General features: G+C 41.2%; 1 protein-coding gene across 2 annotated transcripts in view; it reads right to left on the bottom strand.

The window, feature by feature from the left end:
- Positions 1 to 5,116: 5,116 nt before the first annotated feature.
- ndufb8 (NADH:ubiquinone oxidoreductase subunit B8) overlaps positions 5,117 to 16,446 on the bottom strand; it is a 22,337-nt gene continuing 11,007 nt past the window's right edge. The window contains exons 2-5 of one of the 2 annotated variants that reach the window (XM_046853724.1): positions 13,437 to 13,634; positions 11,453 to 11,552; positions 10,932 to 11,087; positions 5,117 to 5,270 (exon numbers count right to left, since the gene is read on the bottom strand). In XM_046853724.1, the coding sequence (XP_046709680.1) occupies positions 5,178 to 5,270; positions 10,932 to 11,087; positions 11,453 to 11,552; positions 13,437 to 13,634 (547 nt within the window). In that variant the 3' untranslated portion in view covers positions 5,117 to 5,177. The remainder of the gene's footprint in view (positions 5,271 to 10,931; positions 11,088 to 11,452; positions 11,553 to 13,436; positions 13,635 to 16,446) is intronic. The other variant, XM_046853725.1, reaches the window with a different exon arrangement.

The raw sequence follows: 16,446 nt of genomic DNA, 5'->3' as shown, positions 1-16,446 counted from the left end.
AAACCAATATCAAATCTCCCCTTTATATCAAAAATTTTAGAAAAGGCTGTAGCACAGCAGTTCTGCTCACATCTACTGAAGAATAAATATGTATCAAAATGTATCAGTCAGGATTTCGGCCTCATCATAGCACAGAGACGGCGCTAGTTAAGGTGGTAAATGACCTGTTATTGGCCTCTGATCAGGGTTTTGTCTCCTTACTTGTTTTGCTCAACCTCAGAGCAGTTTTTGACACTATTGATCACACTATACTACTTGCTAGACTTGAGAAAGTTGTTGGAATAAAGGGAACAGCTCTCTCTTGGCTCAGGTCTCATTTGACTGATCGCTATCAGTTTGTTGATCTAAATGATGAGTTCTCCACACTCTATGAGGTAAAGTTTGGTGTTCCTCAAGGGTCTGTCTTAGGCCCTCTGCTTTTCTCTTTATATATGCTGCCTCTTGGTGAAATTATTCATAAACATGGGATTCACTTCCATTGCTATGCTGATGATACACAGCTGTATATTTCAGCAAAGCCAGATGAGAGAGATCAGCTTAACAATGTTAAGAAGTGTGTAAAGGACATTAGACAGTGGATGCTTGATAACCTTCTCCTGCTCAACTCAGACAAGACGGAAGTACTTTTACTAGGACAACATGCAGCTAGAAGTAAACTTTCCAATTCCGTAGCATCTCCGGATGGTGTTTTTGTTTCAGCATGTACGGCTGTCAAAGACCTTGGTGTGATTATGGACCCTAGTCTTTGAGTCTCACGTGAATAATATCACCAGGATCTCCTTCTTTCCCCTTAGAAATATTTCTAAAATTAGAAATATGATGTCGTTACAGGATGCAGAAAAACTAGTTGATGCTTTTGTTACTTCTAGATTAGACTACTGTAACGCTTTACTGTCTGGGTGTTGGAGTAAGTGCAGAAATAAGCTTCAGTTAGTTCAGAATGCAGCAGCAAGAGTCCTCACTAGATCTAGAAAATATGAGCACATCAGCCCTGTTTTAATCATCTACACTGCTCCCAATTACATCTCACACTGATTATAAAATACTACTACTGACGTATAAAGGCACTTAACGCTCTCACGCCGCAGTATCTGAGTGGACTTCTGTACCAGTATGATCCTACACACCTACTTAGATCAGAAGGTGCAGGCTATTTGGTGGTACCTCAAATAATGAAAACTACAGCAGGGGGCAGATTTTTCTCTTATAAACCCCACAGTTATGGAACAACCTTCCAATCAGTGTTTGGGACTCAGGCACAGTCTCAGTGTTCAAGTCGAGGTTGAAAACGTATTCATTTAGTGGAGTCTTTAGTCTGTAGATTTATTTTTCTTAGGTAAAGGAGCAGATCTGGAGGGAACATGGATATAGAGTGTTTGGTGAACTGGGATATTTGTATGCTGTCGTCCCCTCATATTCACACGTTCACTCAGGTTTGTTGGCGGTGGTGTGGTAGGTCGTCTCTTATCCCAGAGATCCTCATGTCTGTATTACCTTCTGGTTCTCCCTTTTAGTTATGCTGCCATAGTGAATCTTACCAGAGTCCAAACTGCACAGTGACTAACTTTCATACAACAATAAGGACACATAATAATCCATATCCTTCTCCTTCTTAACTTAATATAGCGCCGACCAGTAAACCTACTGTATACTTGATTATACAGTACTGTACGAGAAGACTGTAAAAACTATACAAACTAAAAACTATATCCCAGAAGTGAGTATAAACAGAACAATGTAGTGCAAAAATACAGCAGCAGTCGAAGGTGCAAAAAACAGCATGTAAACAGTATAATACAGTGATAAATGATAAATGTGCAAAAAACAGAAGTTAAGAGTGTGGTACAGTTGAGAATAATAATAAATAATAAATAAATGAATGGTGGTGGAATGGATTGAGATGAGTGATGAGTGTGTGTTCAGTGTTAAGTCCAGGAAAAAAATTACAGTTCGTTACACACATTTGAGTGCGTGTGTGAGAGAGTTCCGTTTCAGTTCTGTGTGTTGAGAAGCCCGATGGCATGTGGAGAGAAACTGTTGCATAGTCTTGTTGTGGCGGCCCGAAGGCTTCGGAACCGTTTTCCTGATGGTAGGAGTGTAAAAAGTGTGTGTGAGGGGTGTGTGTGATCCTCCACAATGCTGTGTGCTTTGCGGATGCAGCGTGTAGTGTAAATGTCCATGATAGAGGGGAGAGAGACTCCGATGATCTTCTCAGCTGTCCTCACTATCCTCTGTAGGGACTTGCGGTCCGAGATGGTGCAATTCCCAAACCAGGCAGTGATGCAGCTGCTCAAGATGCTCTCAATGGTCCCTCTGTAGAACATGGACAGGACGGGGGGAGGGAGGTGGGTTTTCCTTAGCCTTCTCAGAAAGTAGAAACGCTGCTGGGCTTTCTTGTTGATTAAGCTGGTGTTAAGTGACCAGGTGAGGTTTTCTGCCAGATGAACACCAAGGAATTTGGTGCTCTTGACGATCTCCACTGAGGATCCATCAATAATCATTGGAGATTGGTCGCTCTGTGCTCTCCTGAAGTCCACAACTATCTCTTTCGTTTTGTCCACGTTCAGAGACAGGTTGTTTGCTCCACACCAGGCAGTTAACCGTTGCACCTCCTCTCTGTATGCTGAATCGTCGTTCTTGCTGATTAGACCCACCACGGTCGTGTCATCAGCGAACTTGATGATGTGGTTCGAGCTGTGCATTGCTACACAGTCGTGAGTCAGCAAGGTGAACAGCAGTGGGCTAAGCACACAGCCCTGGGGAGCCCCAGTGCTCAGTGTGGTGGTGCTGGAGATGCTGTTCCCGATCCTGACTGACTGAGGTCTCCCAGTCAGGAAGTCCAGGATCCAGTTACAGAGGGAGATGTAGAAGGTTCAACTTCTCGATCAGGTGCTGAGGAATGATTGTGTTGAATGCTGAGCTGAAGTCAATGAACAGCATTCGTACATACGAGTCCTTGGTCGTTGTCTTGAGGCACGTGGGAACAACGTTGCTGCTCAAGGAGATGTTGAAGATGTCAGTGAGGACATCTGCTAGCTGTTCTGCACATTCCCTGAGCACTCTGCCAGGAATGTTGTCTGGTCCAGCAGACTTCCGTGGGTTAACTCTGCATAGAGTTTTCCTCACTTCAGCTGTGGTTAGACAGAGCACCTGGTCAGTGGGAGGAGGGATGGTCTTCCTCGCCACCACGTTGTTCTGCACCTCGAACCGGGCGTAGAAGTCGTTCAGCGCATCTGGGAGGGAGGGGTCATGGTCACAAGCAGGTGATGTGGTCTTGTAATTCGTGATCGCCTAGATGCCCTGCCACATGCGCCGGGTGTCTCCACTGTCCTGGAAGTGGTTGCGGATTTTCTTCGCGTGTGCGCGCAGAGTCTCTTTGTTTCAGCAGCGCACGCACATTTGCAGTCATCCACGGTTTCTGGTTGGAGCGTGTAGTGATGGTCTTGGACATGGTCACATCAACGCACTTGCTGATGTAGCTGGTCACTGATGATGTGTACTCCTCCAAGTTGATGGAATCGCCGTAGGTTGCAGCCTCTCTAAACATGTCCCAGTCAGTGCACTCAAAACAGTCCTGAAGAGCAGAAGTAGCTCCTTCTGGCCAGGTTTTCACCTGTTTCAGAACCGGTTTAGAGCGTCTGATGAACGGTCTGTATGCTGGAATTAACATCACAGAGCAGTGGACTGAGTATCCGAGATGGGGGCGGGGCTCCGCACGATACGCGCCGGGAATGTTTGTGTAAACAAGATCCAGCGTGTTCGCTCCTCTCGTTGCAAAGTCCACATGCTGATGGAGTTTAGGAAGCACAGTCTTGAGATTTGCATGGTTGAAATCTCCGGCGATAATAAACAATCCGTCGGGGTGAGCATTCTGCAGGTCGCTAATAGCACCATAGAGTTCACTCAGTGCCTTCTTAGCATTAGCACTGGGTGGAATGTACACTCCGACGATGTAAACAGTTGTGAATTCCCGTGATAAATAAAAAGGTCTGCATCTAACAGTCACAAACTCCACTAGCGATGAGCAGTAGCATGAAACAAGCACAGAGTTCTTACACCATTCCGTGTTGATATAAACACACACGCCGTTTAGCCCGTCTAGCTGGATGGCGGCTTCTGGAACTCTGTCGCTGAGCCACGTCTCCGCGAAAACAAAGACGCAACAGTCTCTAAACTCTCGCCGTGTGGTTCGCTGGAGTCGGATGTAGTCCAGTTTATTATCCACGGAGCAGACGTTTGAAAGAAAAATGGACGGGAGAGCCGGCCGGCTAGGGTTAGCATTTAGCCTAGCACGGACACTCGCCCGCTTGCCGCGCTTCCGCTTCCTCAAACAGAGCTTTCGACGTCTCCTTTCCCGGCCACCGGCATCAGGTAACACCGAGGGCTGGGGGCCTGGTCTTTGTGGCTGTCGCAGCAAGCCGAGGTCACGAAGGTTGTTGATAAGATCATCATGCAGATTTTTGGTTGCATAATGCCTGTACCGTAGCAGTGTCTGGTGGTCGTACACATGAACACAGCTGACTCTGGTGTCCATGTATTGTGAAGGGTCGTGCTAGATATGGTGAAAGCACCATTTTTGGATCCGGAGAGGCCGCTGCAAGCTACTGTCGCGCCGCCATCTTGGATTCAGCTGGAGATGTTTCTCATCAACGCCTTGGGTGGTTCCATAAAATTTCTGAGTAAGAATGGGAGCTTTGAGGATGGATTTGGACTGTAGTTAATATCAACAGTCTGCTACACTGACTCAGGACTACAGTTTTCTTCTGATCTCCATCACTGCACCTCAACATAGTTTATCTGTAATAAATGGACATTCGGTGGCACCCAGATGAGAATGAGGTTCCCTCTTGAGTCTGGTTCCTCTCAAGGATTCTTCCTTCTGCATCTCAGGGAGTTTTTCCTTCACCACAGTCGCCACCGACTTGTTCATCAGGGACAAACTTACACTTATAAAGAACTTATTTATTTTTATCACCACATTATCTGTGTAAAGCTGCTCTGAGACAATGTTCGTTATTAAAAGTGCGAAACAAACATGAATTAAACTGTACTGCATAAAAATCAGTCAACAATGAGTCATTGTGTCACATTAAAAAAGGTGAGACAGCAAACTGGGGAAGTTTGAACTTGAGTTTTATTACACATATACACAGAAGTGAAAGCAACTTGATGAAGATTTAAATCTCATAATGTTTAACAGGTTCTGACTCCTTCTCAGGATCTCCTCCATGTTCCAGGTAAAGATTGTTGTATGGATACTGCTTTGGGGCCTGTAGACAAAAACAGCCCACTTTTATCCAATTTACAAAACTAGCAATCATTATTCTCTCCCTCACTCACTCTCACAAAAATACATCCCAACTTTGAAGATTTCCTGAGCTCAGTGCTAATTGTTTAGATGTGCTTGTGTTTGTAACCGTGACTTGAATGTTAGTACCAGGTGGATTTGAGTTTTTCAGAACCTGTTGTATTTCCTGCTGGGATTTTCACACTACAGCCTCAAGAGTTTACACACAGTGGCATGAAGAAGCATCCTGTATATACAAGGTATTTAGGCTAAAACAACTTGTTGATAAAGTTCAGAGAAAACAATGACCAGACAGAAAGTCTGTAGCAACTCAAATCAGCAATGTTTACAAGAGTGGTGAGCAGAAAAGCATATCAGAACACATTAAACTTGAAGGGGAAGGACTGCAACAGCAAAAAAACATTTTTTTAGGAATTTGGGGTCAGAACACAGGGTCGCCCACTGAACTGCACCCCTGCAGCATAAAGTTTAAGGGCTTGGCGATGCTGGGGCTTAAACAACAACACTTTAAATCAGTAACCCAGAGCCACCACCACTAAGCCCTCCACCGCGTAGCCATGGCTTACCTAAGGAAGAGATGGCACCAGGATGCTCAGGACTGTGCTCTGCTGGGAGACTTTGACACCACCTACCTAAACATCTTCACAGACTCCCTGAAGTTACACCCTTTTATGGTACAGTGTTAATGGCAGTGCCTATGCTAAATGATGAAAATCAGCAGAGGCTCCACCTCACAAGTTGGAGGATCTGCTGCTCATCTTTTGGTGACAGATTACCTTCAAAGGTCTAAACAAAATATGTAAAGGTTTAAATTAAGAAAAGGAGGAAAATGTGCAGACTTCTTATAGCTTGTGGAAAGAAAGTATTAATTACTCTCAAGGATTTGGTTAAAATGCTACGTAGTTTTTGTTTCTGAGGGAAGGAAGTGATGGATTTGTGAAATCTGTCTAGATGCATATAAAAAATGAAAAAATGAATCATGGCATAGTTTATAATTATGTATTTGCATCCTTTTGATTTTATTTAAATAATAATATTTTCAAAATGTATGTAGTCAAATTGCTTAGAATCCATGTAAATTGGTTCATTCTGAAAACTATACGATTTAATCAGTTAACAATTATGAATATGGTTTAAATATATCTAGCTGTGGAACGAGCCAGATCCTATAAGTTATATTTTATGAGATTGGTTTGCATATAATTTATGGGCAATGGAATTGTTTAGAGGCGGAAATTATCCATACTCCAGTCGGTAGGGAGCGGTACTGCACATACACATGTCTATGGCAATGCACATGAAAAAAAAAAAAAAAGCAGCAACCCGCGCGCGGCAGAGGCAGTTGAAAAACACCGTTCTCCTCGCCATCTTACATCGGATCATCTTCTTGGATCAACCTGATTGCAAGGCAAGTTACATATGTATTCATCGTATAAAAGTTGACTGCTTTCAATATATATGTGTGTTATTACTGCTGTTGATATCGTATTAAACTGTATCAATGCACTGACTATCAATTTGCATTTATTCCACTTATGTTAGCTAACTAACTTGCACATGGTTCTTATAAAGCTAACTTTATCTACTTTCCTTAAGCTACTTTTTCAGCTAGACAGTATAATTAAAAGTAACTGGGATGCGTATTTATTTTTGGTTTAACGTTATATTAATTTCCGTATTTTCTGACCTGAATAACATAACTTAGAACTTTGGCCACATGCATAGCTTAAGTTAAATCCGAGAGGAAAAAATGGTTTTAGGTGTTAACTGTTTAAAGATTAAAATAGCGATGTGTCATTAAACGATTACTAAACCAACTGCAATTTTAAATGTATTTAAATCGTACATGGATAACTTCCAACAGTTGCCAGTTGGTCGGGTGTTCTATGTGAACCATGGTTTTACCCCGTCTGTGTCTTTTGCTGTTGGTCTGCTCTTGTTCTGTGGTTTAACGTTTGACGGCAAATAAAGACAGTTATAAACTACTGCAATTAGTAAATGACAGTACTATTCTAATAATTCTCTAAAAATATAATGCTGGCTTTGTAATTTCATAATCAAAAGTATGCTTTTGTTTCTAACTAAAACCATTTTTTCCTTTTCAGATACATCAAGCATCTTTTCTTACATCTAAATGGTGGGACAACCTCCTAGACCTTGTATGTATGCTACAAAGATTGTTTTTTAATACATAGAAGAATCAATACATCTGATTATGAACAATTAATCTCAGTTTGAATGTTATATGATTCAACATAAAAAAAGCATAACATACATAGTTAAAAACATATTTAAAAACATATTTTACAGACATGAACAGCCTAATATCATCTTGCAATCAACCATAGTTTCTTATAAATTGGACCTATGTAGTTATTTCATTGTTATAAAAAAGTTATTAATAAATTATTATTAGTAGTAGCTGTATTTTGACTTACAGTAAAATCAAGTATAAATTAAATTATTTATGTTGATTCTTTAATATTTGGACGTAACTGATTTTTTTTCTTTTGTCTTTGTTCACAGATATGTGAATGTGGCCATGCAAAGTGTGTGACATTTCATTATCTACCCGGTATGAATTGCTAAAACATTTTAGGCTGAAACATTTCCACTATGGTCGCAATTGCCGATATCCCTGTCTATATGCAGATTGCCCATGTACATTCACAAGTTGGAAGAATCTTTTGAGTCACACATATCAAACACACAGGAAGTTAACAGCAGCAAATGTTCAGTTAACTACATTCTTTTGTCAGACGTGTGCATGTAAGGAAATTTTAACTGAAAAGGAATACTTTGCTCATGTAAATCAACATCTTAGGCAGTATGAAAACGTAACTTGTATGTTTGAAGGATGTACGTTTGAGACAAACATATATGGAACATTTCACTCGCATAAAAATCGTAAACATAATCCCTACACTCTAAACGATTTTAAGGCAGGTGTTGTTAAACTCGCTGCTCAGTCAGACGAATCTGGTAGTACTGTAGATGATATCACTAAACTGCAGTGCTGTGAACGCTCATAACAGACCCGGGAGAGAAGTCAATGCTGAATAAAGTCGTAGTTTTTGATATTTTTGGACCAAAATGTATTTTCGATGCTTCAAAAAATTCTAACGGACCCTCTGATGTCACATGGACTACTTTGAAGATGTTTTTATTACCTTTCTGGACGTGGACAGTATACCGTACATACATTCTCAATGGAGGGACAGAAAGCTCTCGGACTAAATCTAAAATATCTTATACTGTGTTCCGAAGATGAACGGAGGTCTCACGGGTTTGGAACGACATGAGGGTGAGTCATTAATGACATAATTTTCATTTTTGGGTGAACTATCCCTTTAATTTTCTCATTGGTATCACAGTCTAGCTTATGCCCTTGTGTGTAGTGTGCAGCGAAAGATTAAACTATGCAGCAGTCAGTACAGAGCATGATTGATCAAACTAAAAATGACCTGGATAAAATGATCCAGTTGGTATTACAAAGTAAGGAAAATATGAAATCAGAATCGTGAAACACTCACATCATTATGCTGATCTCAGATTTGGTGTAGATAGGGGAATTAAAACATTATTCATGGCAAAACAGGAACACAGTACAATTATCATTTCAACATGACTGAATCAATAGGAAAACTTGGAACACATTGGGAACTTATTTTCTTTGTTTATCCTCCAGGACACTGAAAGTGTGGAGGCTGAGTCTCTCATTGCACAGACAACAATGGGCATCTATGTCATTCGAGCGGAGGGCGCTGGTCCTGAAGAAGAACCTTCAGATGTTGGTGTTGTTCTTGAAGGAGTTGAAGTTCTGCAAAACCTGCCAAGTGTCACACTTGGATGTGTGATGCTTTCTGGACTAATTTATGCCCTTAACTTAAACTATCCAAAGGACCTCAAGTGCACATTTGAAGCATTTCAGAAAATCCTGATGGAACTGGATACAACCAAGCTGTCACCAAAAGTTCAGGGACTGAAAATTAAGATGCTTCAGTGAATCATTGAGAGATATGCTGATATTTACATTTTTCCTCTTGACTTGCACTTTTTCTACTCGTTAGAATCACCACCCTATTTTTCCAAATTATTGCATGTCACAGATTTGTGAAAATGTTTGTGTAATGTTAACAAGTGTTGTCATTGAATCAGATTTGACCTGATTGTTATGTCTACCTCAAGTTTTGCAGTTTTTTTAAGCACAGTTCTTGAGGAAAAAGTACTATGCCTGCAGTCTGTTAAAATCCTTTGCATTTATTTGTTATAGGATTATTGTGGCAAAAAAAAGAAATAAATAATTAAAGTAGTGCAATTAACCTTGGTGTGTTAAGTAAAGAATGAAAGTACTTTATTTTTTGTTGAGGTTGCACACAACACAGTATCAGTGAGCACAGACTGTCTTGCTAGCTCCTCTTTTTGCTGCCTTTTGTGCTTGTTATTTCTAAAATAAAAATGTGAAATGAAGTGACCCTCTGGCCATTCTTTTTTGTGTTGTATATTGTGATTGGGGAGGGGAAATGGTGATTAAGTAAATACAAATTTATAAATATGATTTTAAAATACATTGGGTTTATTAATACAAATTACTTAAATGTGATGCATTTTAAGTAAAATAGGTTTATTACATAATAACACATAAACCCATTTCTTATTTATTTAAAATAAATTGGATTAATTGAAAATATCACATAAATCTAATTGTTACTTGTTTTATTTATATAGGACTTACATATATTTATCACATTAAGTTTATGAATACGTTTACATTAAAAATACGTAATCCAAATGGATGGAAAATTTATATGCAATCAAATTACATAAATCTTATTTATTAGGCCTAAATATTTTTTTGAGTGTAGATGCATAGATGCAACCCTAACCCTAACCCAAGAGAGTAGCTGTTGACTAGCATGTGACTCACTAAACATTTTTCACCTCCGACTATTAAGGATGATTATTAGTTAATATATTCTTCCTGGCAGCTCAAACTAATCTGACCCTTATATCAAGTAGAGGTTTCCACCCACAGGACCAACACTTTGTGTTTTTGTTTTTCAAACCACCCTGTGAAAACTCTAGAATACTTTGTCTGTGAAAATCCCAGCAGATCAGCCATTTCTAAAAATAATCAAAGTAGGTAAATGGCAACATATTATGGTTAAAGACACACCTTTTTATTCATTCTGATATTGAAGGGACATTTAGCTGAACTCTAAAAATAATATCTGCCTAATTTTATACATTGTGCTGCCGCCACCTGATTGGCTGATTTAATAACTGCACAGCAGGTGTGCATGTGTTCCTAATAAAGTAGACAGTATACATGTGCTACAATCATGCTGATTATTGGTTAAAGAATAAGACAGTGTCTGAATATGAATAAAATTAAAAGCTTTGCTATAAATAAAAACTTTCGGATTTTAGACACGGACAGCAGAAACAGCTGATAAACCAGCCCAGATCTCACTGCTGGATCTGCACTCTTCTGTGAGCTCTACCACTTTTGTGTATTTCCTTTATTAATGCTTTGTTGAGTGAAAACAAATTTAAAATGTTTGTGTAACTCACTAAAGGTCAAGAACACCTCCCCAAGTCCTGTAGCGTGTGTGTAACTTACTACAGGTTGGTAGGCAGGGAACATCTCCCCCAGGCCGAACATCACCATCATGAAGGTGAAGAAGCCAAAGAAGCGCCTGCACATGGTGGACCAACTGACAGGGCTGGGGGACGTATCCACTCTATTTCTGATATACATGTCAAAGTCAAAGTGGATCTACACACACACACACACACACACACACACACACACACACACACAGAGAAAAACATTAAAGCTATTAAAGACACCAGCAGTCACAGTCCTGTATTGGAAATTTGAGTCTGATTAGGTTTCTTTGGTTATGATTCAGTTTAGAGCTGTTTCAGGTTGGTTTGATTGTGTGTTTCAGTTTGATCATGTCTGATTTGATTCAGGTGGATTCTGATTAGATATGATCCAATTTATTACAGACCAATTAAATTAAGCTCAATATTGATTAGTTTCATTTTTGTCTGATTCAGTTAGAATCAGAATAAATCTGCATGTAGAATGTGTGTGTGTGTGTGTGTGTGTGTGTGTGTGTGTGTGTGTGTGTATACCGGCTCCCCCCAGTTTCTCCGCAGGTCTGGATGGTCCCACTGGTACCAGGGGTCTCGCTCATGCTGGGAACAGTTTGGAAGAACTGGATAATCTCCATAGCTACAGCAACAACAAACAAACAAACAATAAATATTGTTTTTAATTGCATTCATTTTTAATCATTGCACTCATTGCCCATCACAGCCACAAGTAAAAATCGGACACTTCCATTTAGTGATTGTGAACAAATGAAGAAAATTCAACTGACTGCAGCATCAATAAATACACAAATAATTCATTCAAAACATCTTTACGTGCACTTCCTTTTATTTCACACCACCATGACTGTGAGGAAAAATTGCTTTTTGCTATTTGCCTTGATTGGAAGACTGAAAGACGCAGGACATCCAGTACTGTGCCAAAGTTTAACAACTCACAAACCACAACGTTAGTGAACAAAAATCTACAATTGGTGCGACACCTGCAAAAAGTCATTGATTTTGTAGAATCAGAGTGGGATGTGTGATAAACCAATTCTACCAAGCAGGTGCTGATGATCATCAAAATGTAGGTTAAAACCCAGTGATGAAGTAAAACAGAAACAGCTGTGTAGGAGCTTCAAACTCTGCTAGTAAGGTGATGTGAAAGACAGCTTCAGGTCACAGGTCCTACACCATGGCAAGATTGAGCACAGCAACAAGACACAGGGTAGTTCTACTGCATCAGAAATATCTGTCAGGCAATGATCTCAAAGCACACTGGGGTTTCGAGATGTGCTCTTCAAGATATCTTTAAGAAGCACAAAGAAACAGATGTTGAGGAGCGTGGACACAGTGGTCATCCAAAGAACCTTAACTCATCACAATAAATAAATCATGCTAACTTCCATGTCTGCATCACAAGATGTCCATCAGTGCAATCAGCAAAAAACTGGAGGAAACCAGGTACACTATCCAATGTCTGGAGAAGTTTGGCCAGAAGTGATCTTCATGGAAGAGTTACAGCCAAACAAACCAACCTCCAACTTGGAAACAAGACTCAGTGTCCCAACTCTGCATGAAAACAGAGGAACTGAGAGCAGAGAAATGGCAGCAGGAGCTCTGGACCGATGAGTGAAATCTGAAATATTTGCTGTAGTAGGAGCCAAGTGAAGCATGGTGGAGGTTTACTGCATGTTTGGAGCTACATTTATGCAAATGGGGTTGGAGATGTGGTCAGGATTAATGGTGTCTTTAATAATAAGAAATCCAGGCTGATACTTCTCCATCATGCAGTACCATCACAGAGGCATCTGATTCACCCCAAATTTATTCTGCGGCAGGACAATGACCCAAACATACAGCCAACGTCATTAAGAACTATCTACAGTGTAGAGAAGAACGAGGAAACCTGGAAGTGATGGGTTAGGGTTAGTTTCAAAGTGTTCTGATCTCAACATGATTTGAGGAGCCTACATCTAAAAGCATCTGTAGCATTTCAGTCTGATTACGCTAAAATGTATTGTGCACAATAAAAGTGTTTACATTAGACTACTGTGCACAATGAAATAGTGTGGTCAGTAAGTTCATGTTGTGTAGTGTAGAGTCATTGTGTCATTGCGTAATGTAGACCCTTTAATATCCTTAATGTTTTCATCGAGGCCTAAATTAAAAGTGTGATCCTCACAAACTTAATAATTTAACATACTGGATTGTTTGTTTCTTTGAAATGAACCTGAAGGTCCAAAAACTCAAACCTTAAGCTACCATGAAATTAGACAACGTTCCTCCTGAACCCTGGTGCTACATTCAACAACATAAAGCTACATAACAGAACACAGAGTTAAGGACTAAAGTGAGTGCCCTCGACACAAAGTGCATCATGTGCAACCTGGTACAAACAATAAAAGACAAGACAAATGAAAGTAGCACCATTTTGGATCGGCGTGGCCGCTGCGATCTAAAATGTGAGGTGATCATGTCATTGCTGTAACTGTACTTGTGTGTGCATGTGTGTGTGACTGACCCGTGTCCATCATCAGGATGTGGCTTGTAGTCCTCCAGTCTTAGGTTATATTTCTTTGCAGCTGCAGCGCGTTCTTCTGCCGTGCGAGGATATGGTCCTGGGAGCACATCCTGTGAGACACCAGAGGCTGCATTCACGCACACACACACACACACACACACACACACACACACACACACACACACACACACACACACAAACAGAAGCATAAAAGGAAGACTTTTACTATATTTTAAAATGTGTGTAAATACAGTAATTGTGCAGCTACCTGCAGAACATACATACTGATCAGCCACAACATTAAAACCACCTGCCTAATATCGTGTACTTCCTCTTAAAGCTTTGAGCTGTCAAGGCATGGACTTCACAAGTCCTGCTAGACTTCACAATCTGGATTTTCTTAAAATCACTCAGATCCTTACACTCAACCATTTTTACTGATTGCAACACACAAAGTTCCAGAATTGTGGAAGCTTAGTGGATAAGATGATGGACTGCTGGGTTCTTAAGCAAGGCATTTAACCCTCAAATGATCAGCTGTATAACTAAGATAATTATAAGTCAGGATAAGGGGGTCTGCCCTTAATGCCAGAAATGTAGACCTGGCTGCTCACCTGCTGTATAATAAACCCCAACATGTTATAAGTGGCTTTAATGTTATGGCTAATCGCTAAAAAGTATTAAATATAAGTAGTATTATTCATTTTAACTAAAACAATTATTTGTTTTTTTTCCAGTAAACTAGTGAAGGCTTTAGTAATGTCTGTTTACCTACGCTCTGTATAAATGATCAACAAAACTTTTACACTTTAAATGCTGTCCTTTTTACCTCAGATACTGAAGAACTATACAATTCTACTTGAATTTTAAGTAAAACATACGGTCATTTTTAATTTGATGGCTGCAACAAGTCTAAAAAAAAAAACTGGAACAGGATCATGTTTCTCACTATGTAGCATCCAATCTTCTTTTATCCAGAGCCACTTATAACTGAGCCATCAAATGACGGCCCTTTTATCTACCTCAGGAATTCAGCTCGGTCATAGTCAGTGCTGTTTATATTCCACCTCAAGCGGACACGGACACTGCAGTATGGGACTTACATGAGACACTAACTCTTCACCAAACACAGCATTGGGAAGCTGCACTCAATGTGGTAGGAGATATTAACAGTGCCAACCTCAAGCGTGCACTACCAAACTTTTATCAGCACATCACCTGCCCCACCAGGGGCGAAAGAACACTGGACCACTGTTACACAACTTTTAAAAACGGTTACAAGGCACAATCACGTCCATCGTTTGGGAAATCGGACCATGCCGCCATCTTCCTCATGCCTGTTTACAAACAAAGGTTGAAACAGGAAGCTCCCGTTCAGAGGGCGGTCGCGCGCTGGACTGACCAATCGGTGGCCGCTCTGCAGGACGCTTTGGATGACGCAGACTGGGACATGTTCCGGCGCAGCTCTAATGACGTCAACATGTTTACGGAAACGGTTGTGGGATTCATTGGAAAACTAGTGGATGATACGGTGCAAAAAAACACTATCAGAACGTTTCCCAACCAGAAGCCGTGGGTAAATAAAACCATCCGTGACGTTTTGAGATCCCGCTCCGCTGCCTACAACACGGGGCTCGACACCGGGGACATGGATGAATACAAGGCTGCGTTTTACAGTGTTTGCAGAGCGGTGAAGGATGCAAAGCGGCGCTACGGGAGGAAACTAGAGTCACAGTTCCAACATGGTGGCTGTAGGAGTCTGTGGCAGGGACTAAGAACATTCACTACTATATAACACCATCTTCTAGAATGGTGAATGTGGACGCTTCTCTGGCAGATGAGCTAAACACCTTTTACGCTTGTTTCGAGGCTGCAGCTAACCACGCTAGCGGCACACACCGCGTGCATGCCGAGAGAGACAGAGAGGTAAACACGGTCACCATCTCGGAGCATGATGTGAGGAGGGCATTCAAAAGAGTGAATACCAGGAAGGCAGCAGGACCAGATGGCATCACAGGTCGGGTTCTGAAAGCCTGCATTGACCAGCTAGCACCGATGTTCACTGAGATATTCAACCTCTCACTGGAACAATCCGTTGTCCCCTCATTCAAACAGTCCACCATTGTTCCTGTCCCGAAGAAACACCAGCCCGCCTGCCTTAACGACTACGACCCTGTAGCCTTGACCTCAGTAGTGATGAAGTGCTTTGAGAGACTGGTCAGAGACTTCATCACTGCCCCACTACCACACACACTGGACCCACTACAGTTTGCATACCGTCAGAACTGACGCCTACGCAAACTACTGAGGACGCCATTGCTCATCTCCTCCACACCAGGATGAGCCACCTAGACCAAAGAAATAGGAATTATACAAAGATGCTGTTTTCTGTACCAGTATGATCCTCCATGCCTACTTAGATCAAAAGGTGCTGGCTATCTGTTGGTTCCTCAAATAATGAAGACTCCAGCAGGGGGCAGATGTTTCTCTTATAAACCCCACAGTTATGGAACAGCCTTCCAACCAGTGTTCGGGACTCAGACACAGTCTCAGTGTTCAAGTCGAGGTTGAAAACTTATTTATTTAGTCAAGCCTTTTATCAGTAGATTTTTCTTAGGTAAAGGCTCAGATCTGGTGTTTGGTGAACTGGGATATTTGGATGCTGTCGTCCCCTCACATTCACACGTTCACTCAGGTTTGTTGACGGTGGTGTGGTGGGTCGTCTCTTATCCCAGAGATCCCTCATGTCTGTATTACCTTCTAGTTCTCCCTTTTAGTTATGCTGCCATAGCGAGTCTTGCCGGAGTCCAAACTGCACAGTGACATTAACTTTCATACACCAATAAGGACACTTAATAATCGATATCCTTCTCTCTCGCTCTCTCTCTCTCTCTTTCTCTCTCGCTCTCTCAGTCGAGTTTAACATGATCCTGAGGCTCCAGTGTCCACTGTTCCTGCCCCTCTCCCCTCCATGGATCTTCACACTTCTGTGCAGCTTGGGACGGTTTCT

This window comes from Silurus meridionalis, chromosome 7 (assembly GCF_014805685.1).
Source record: "Silurus meridionalis isolate SWU-2019-XX chromosome 7, ASM1480568v1, whole genome shotgun sequence".
NCBI classification, from domain to species: Eukaryota; Metazoa; Chordata; class Actinopteri; order Siluriformes; family Siluridae; genus Silurus; species Silurus meridionalis.
This window is presented reverse-complemented; position numbering and strand designations above follow the sequence as displayed.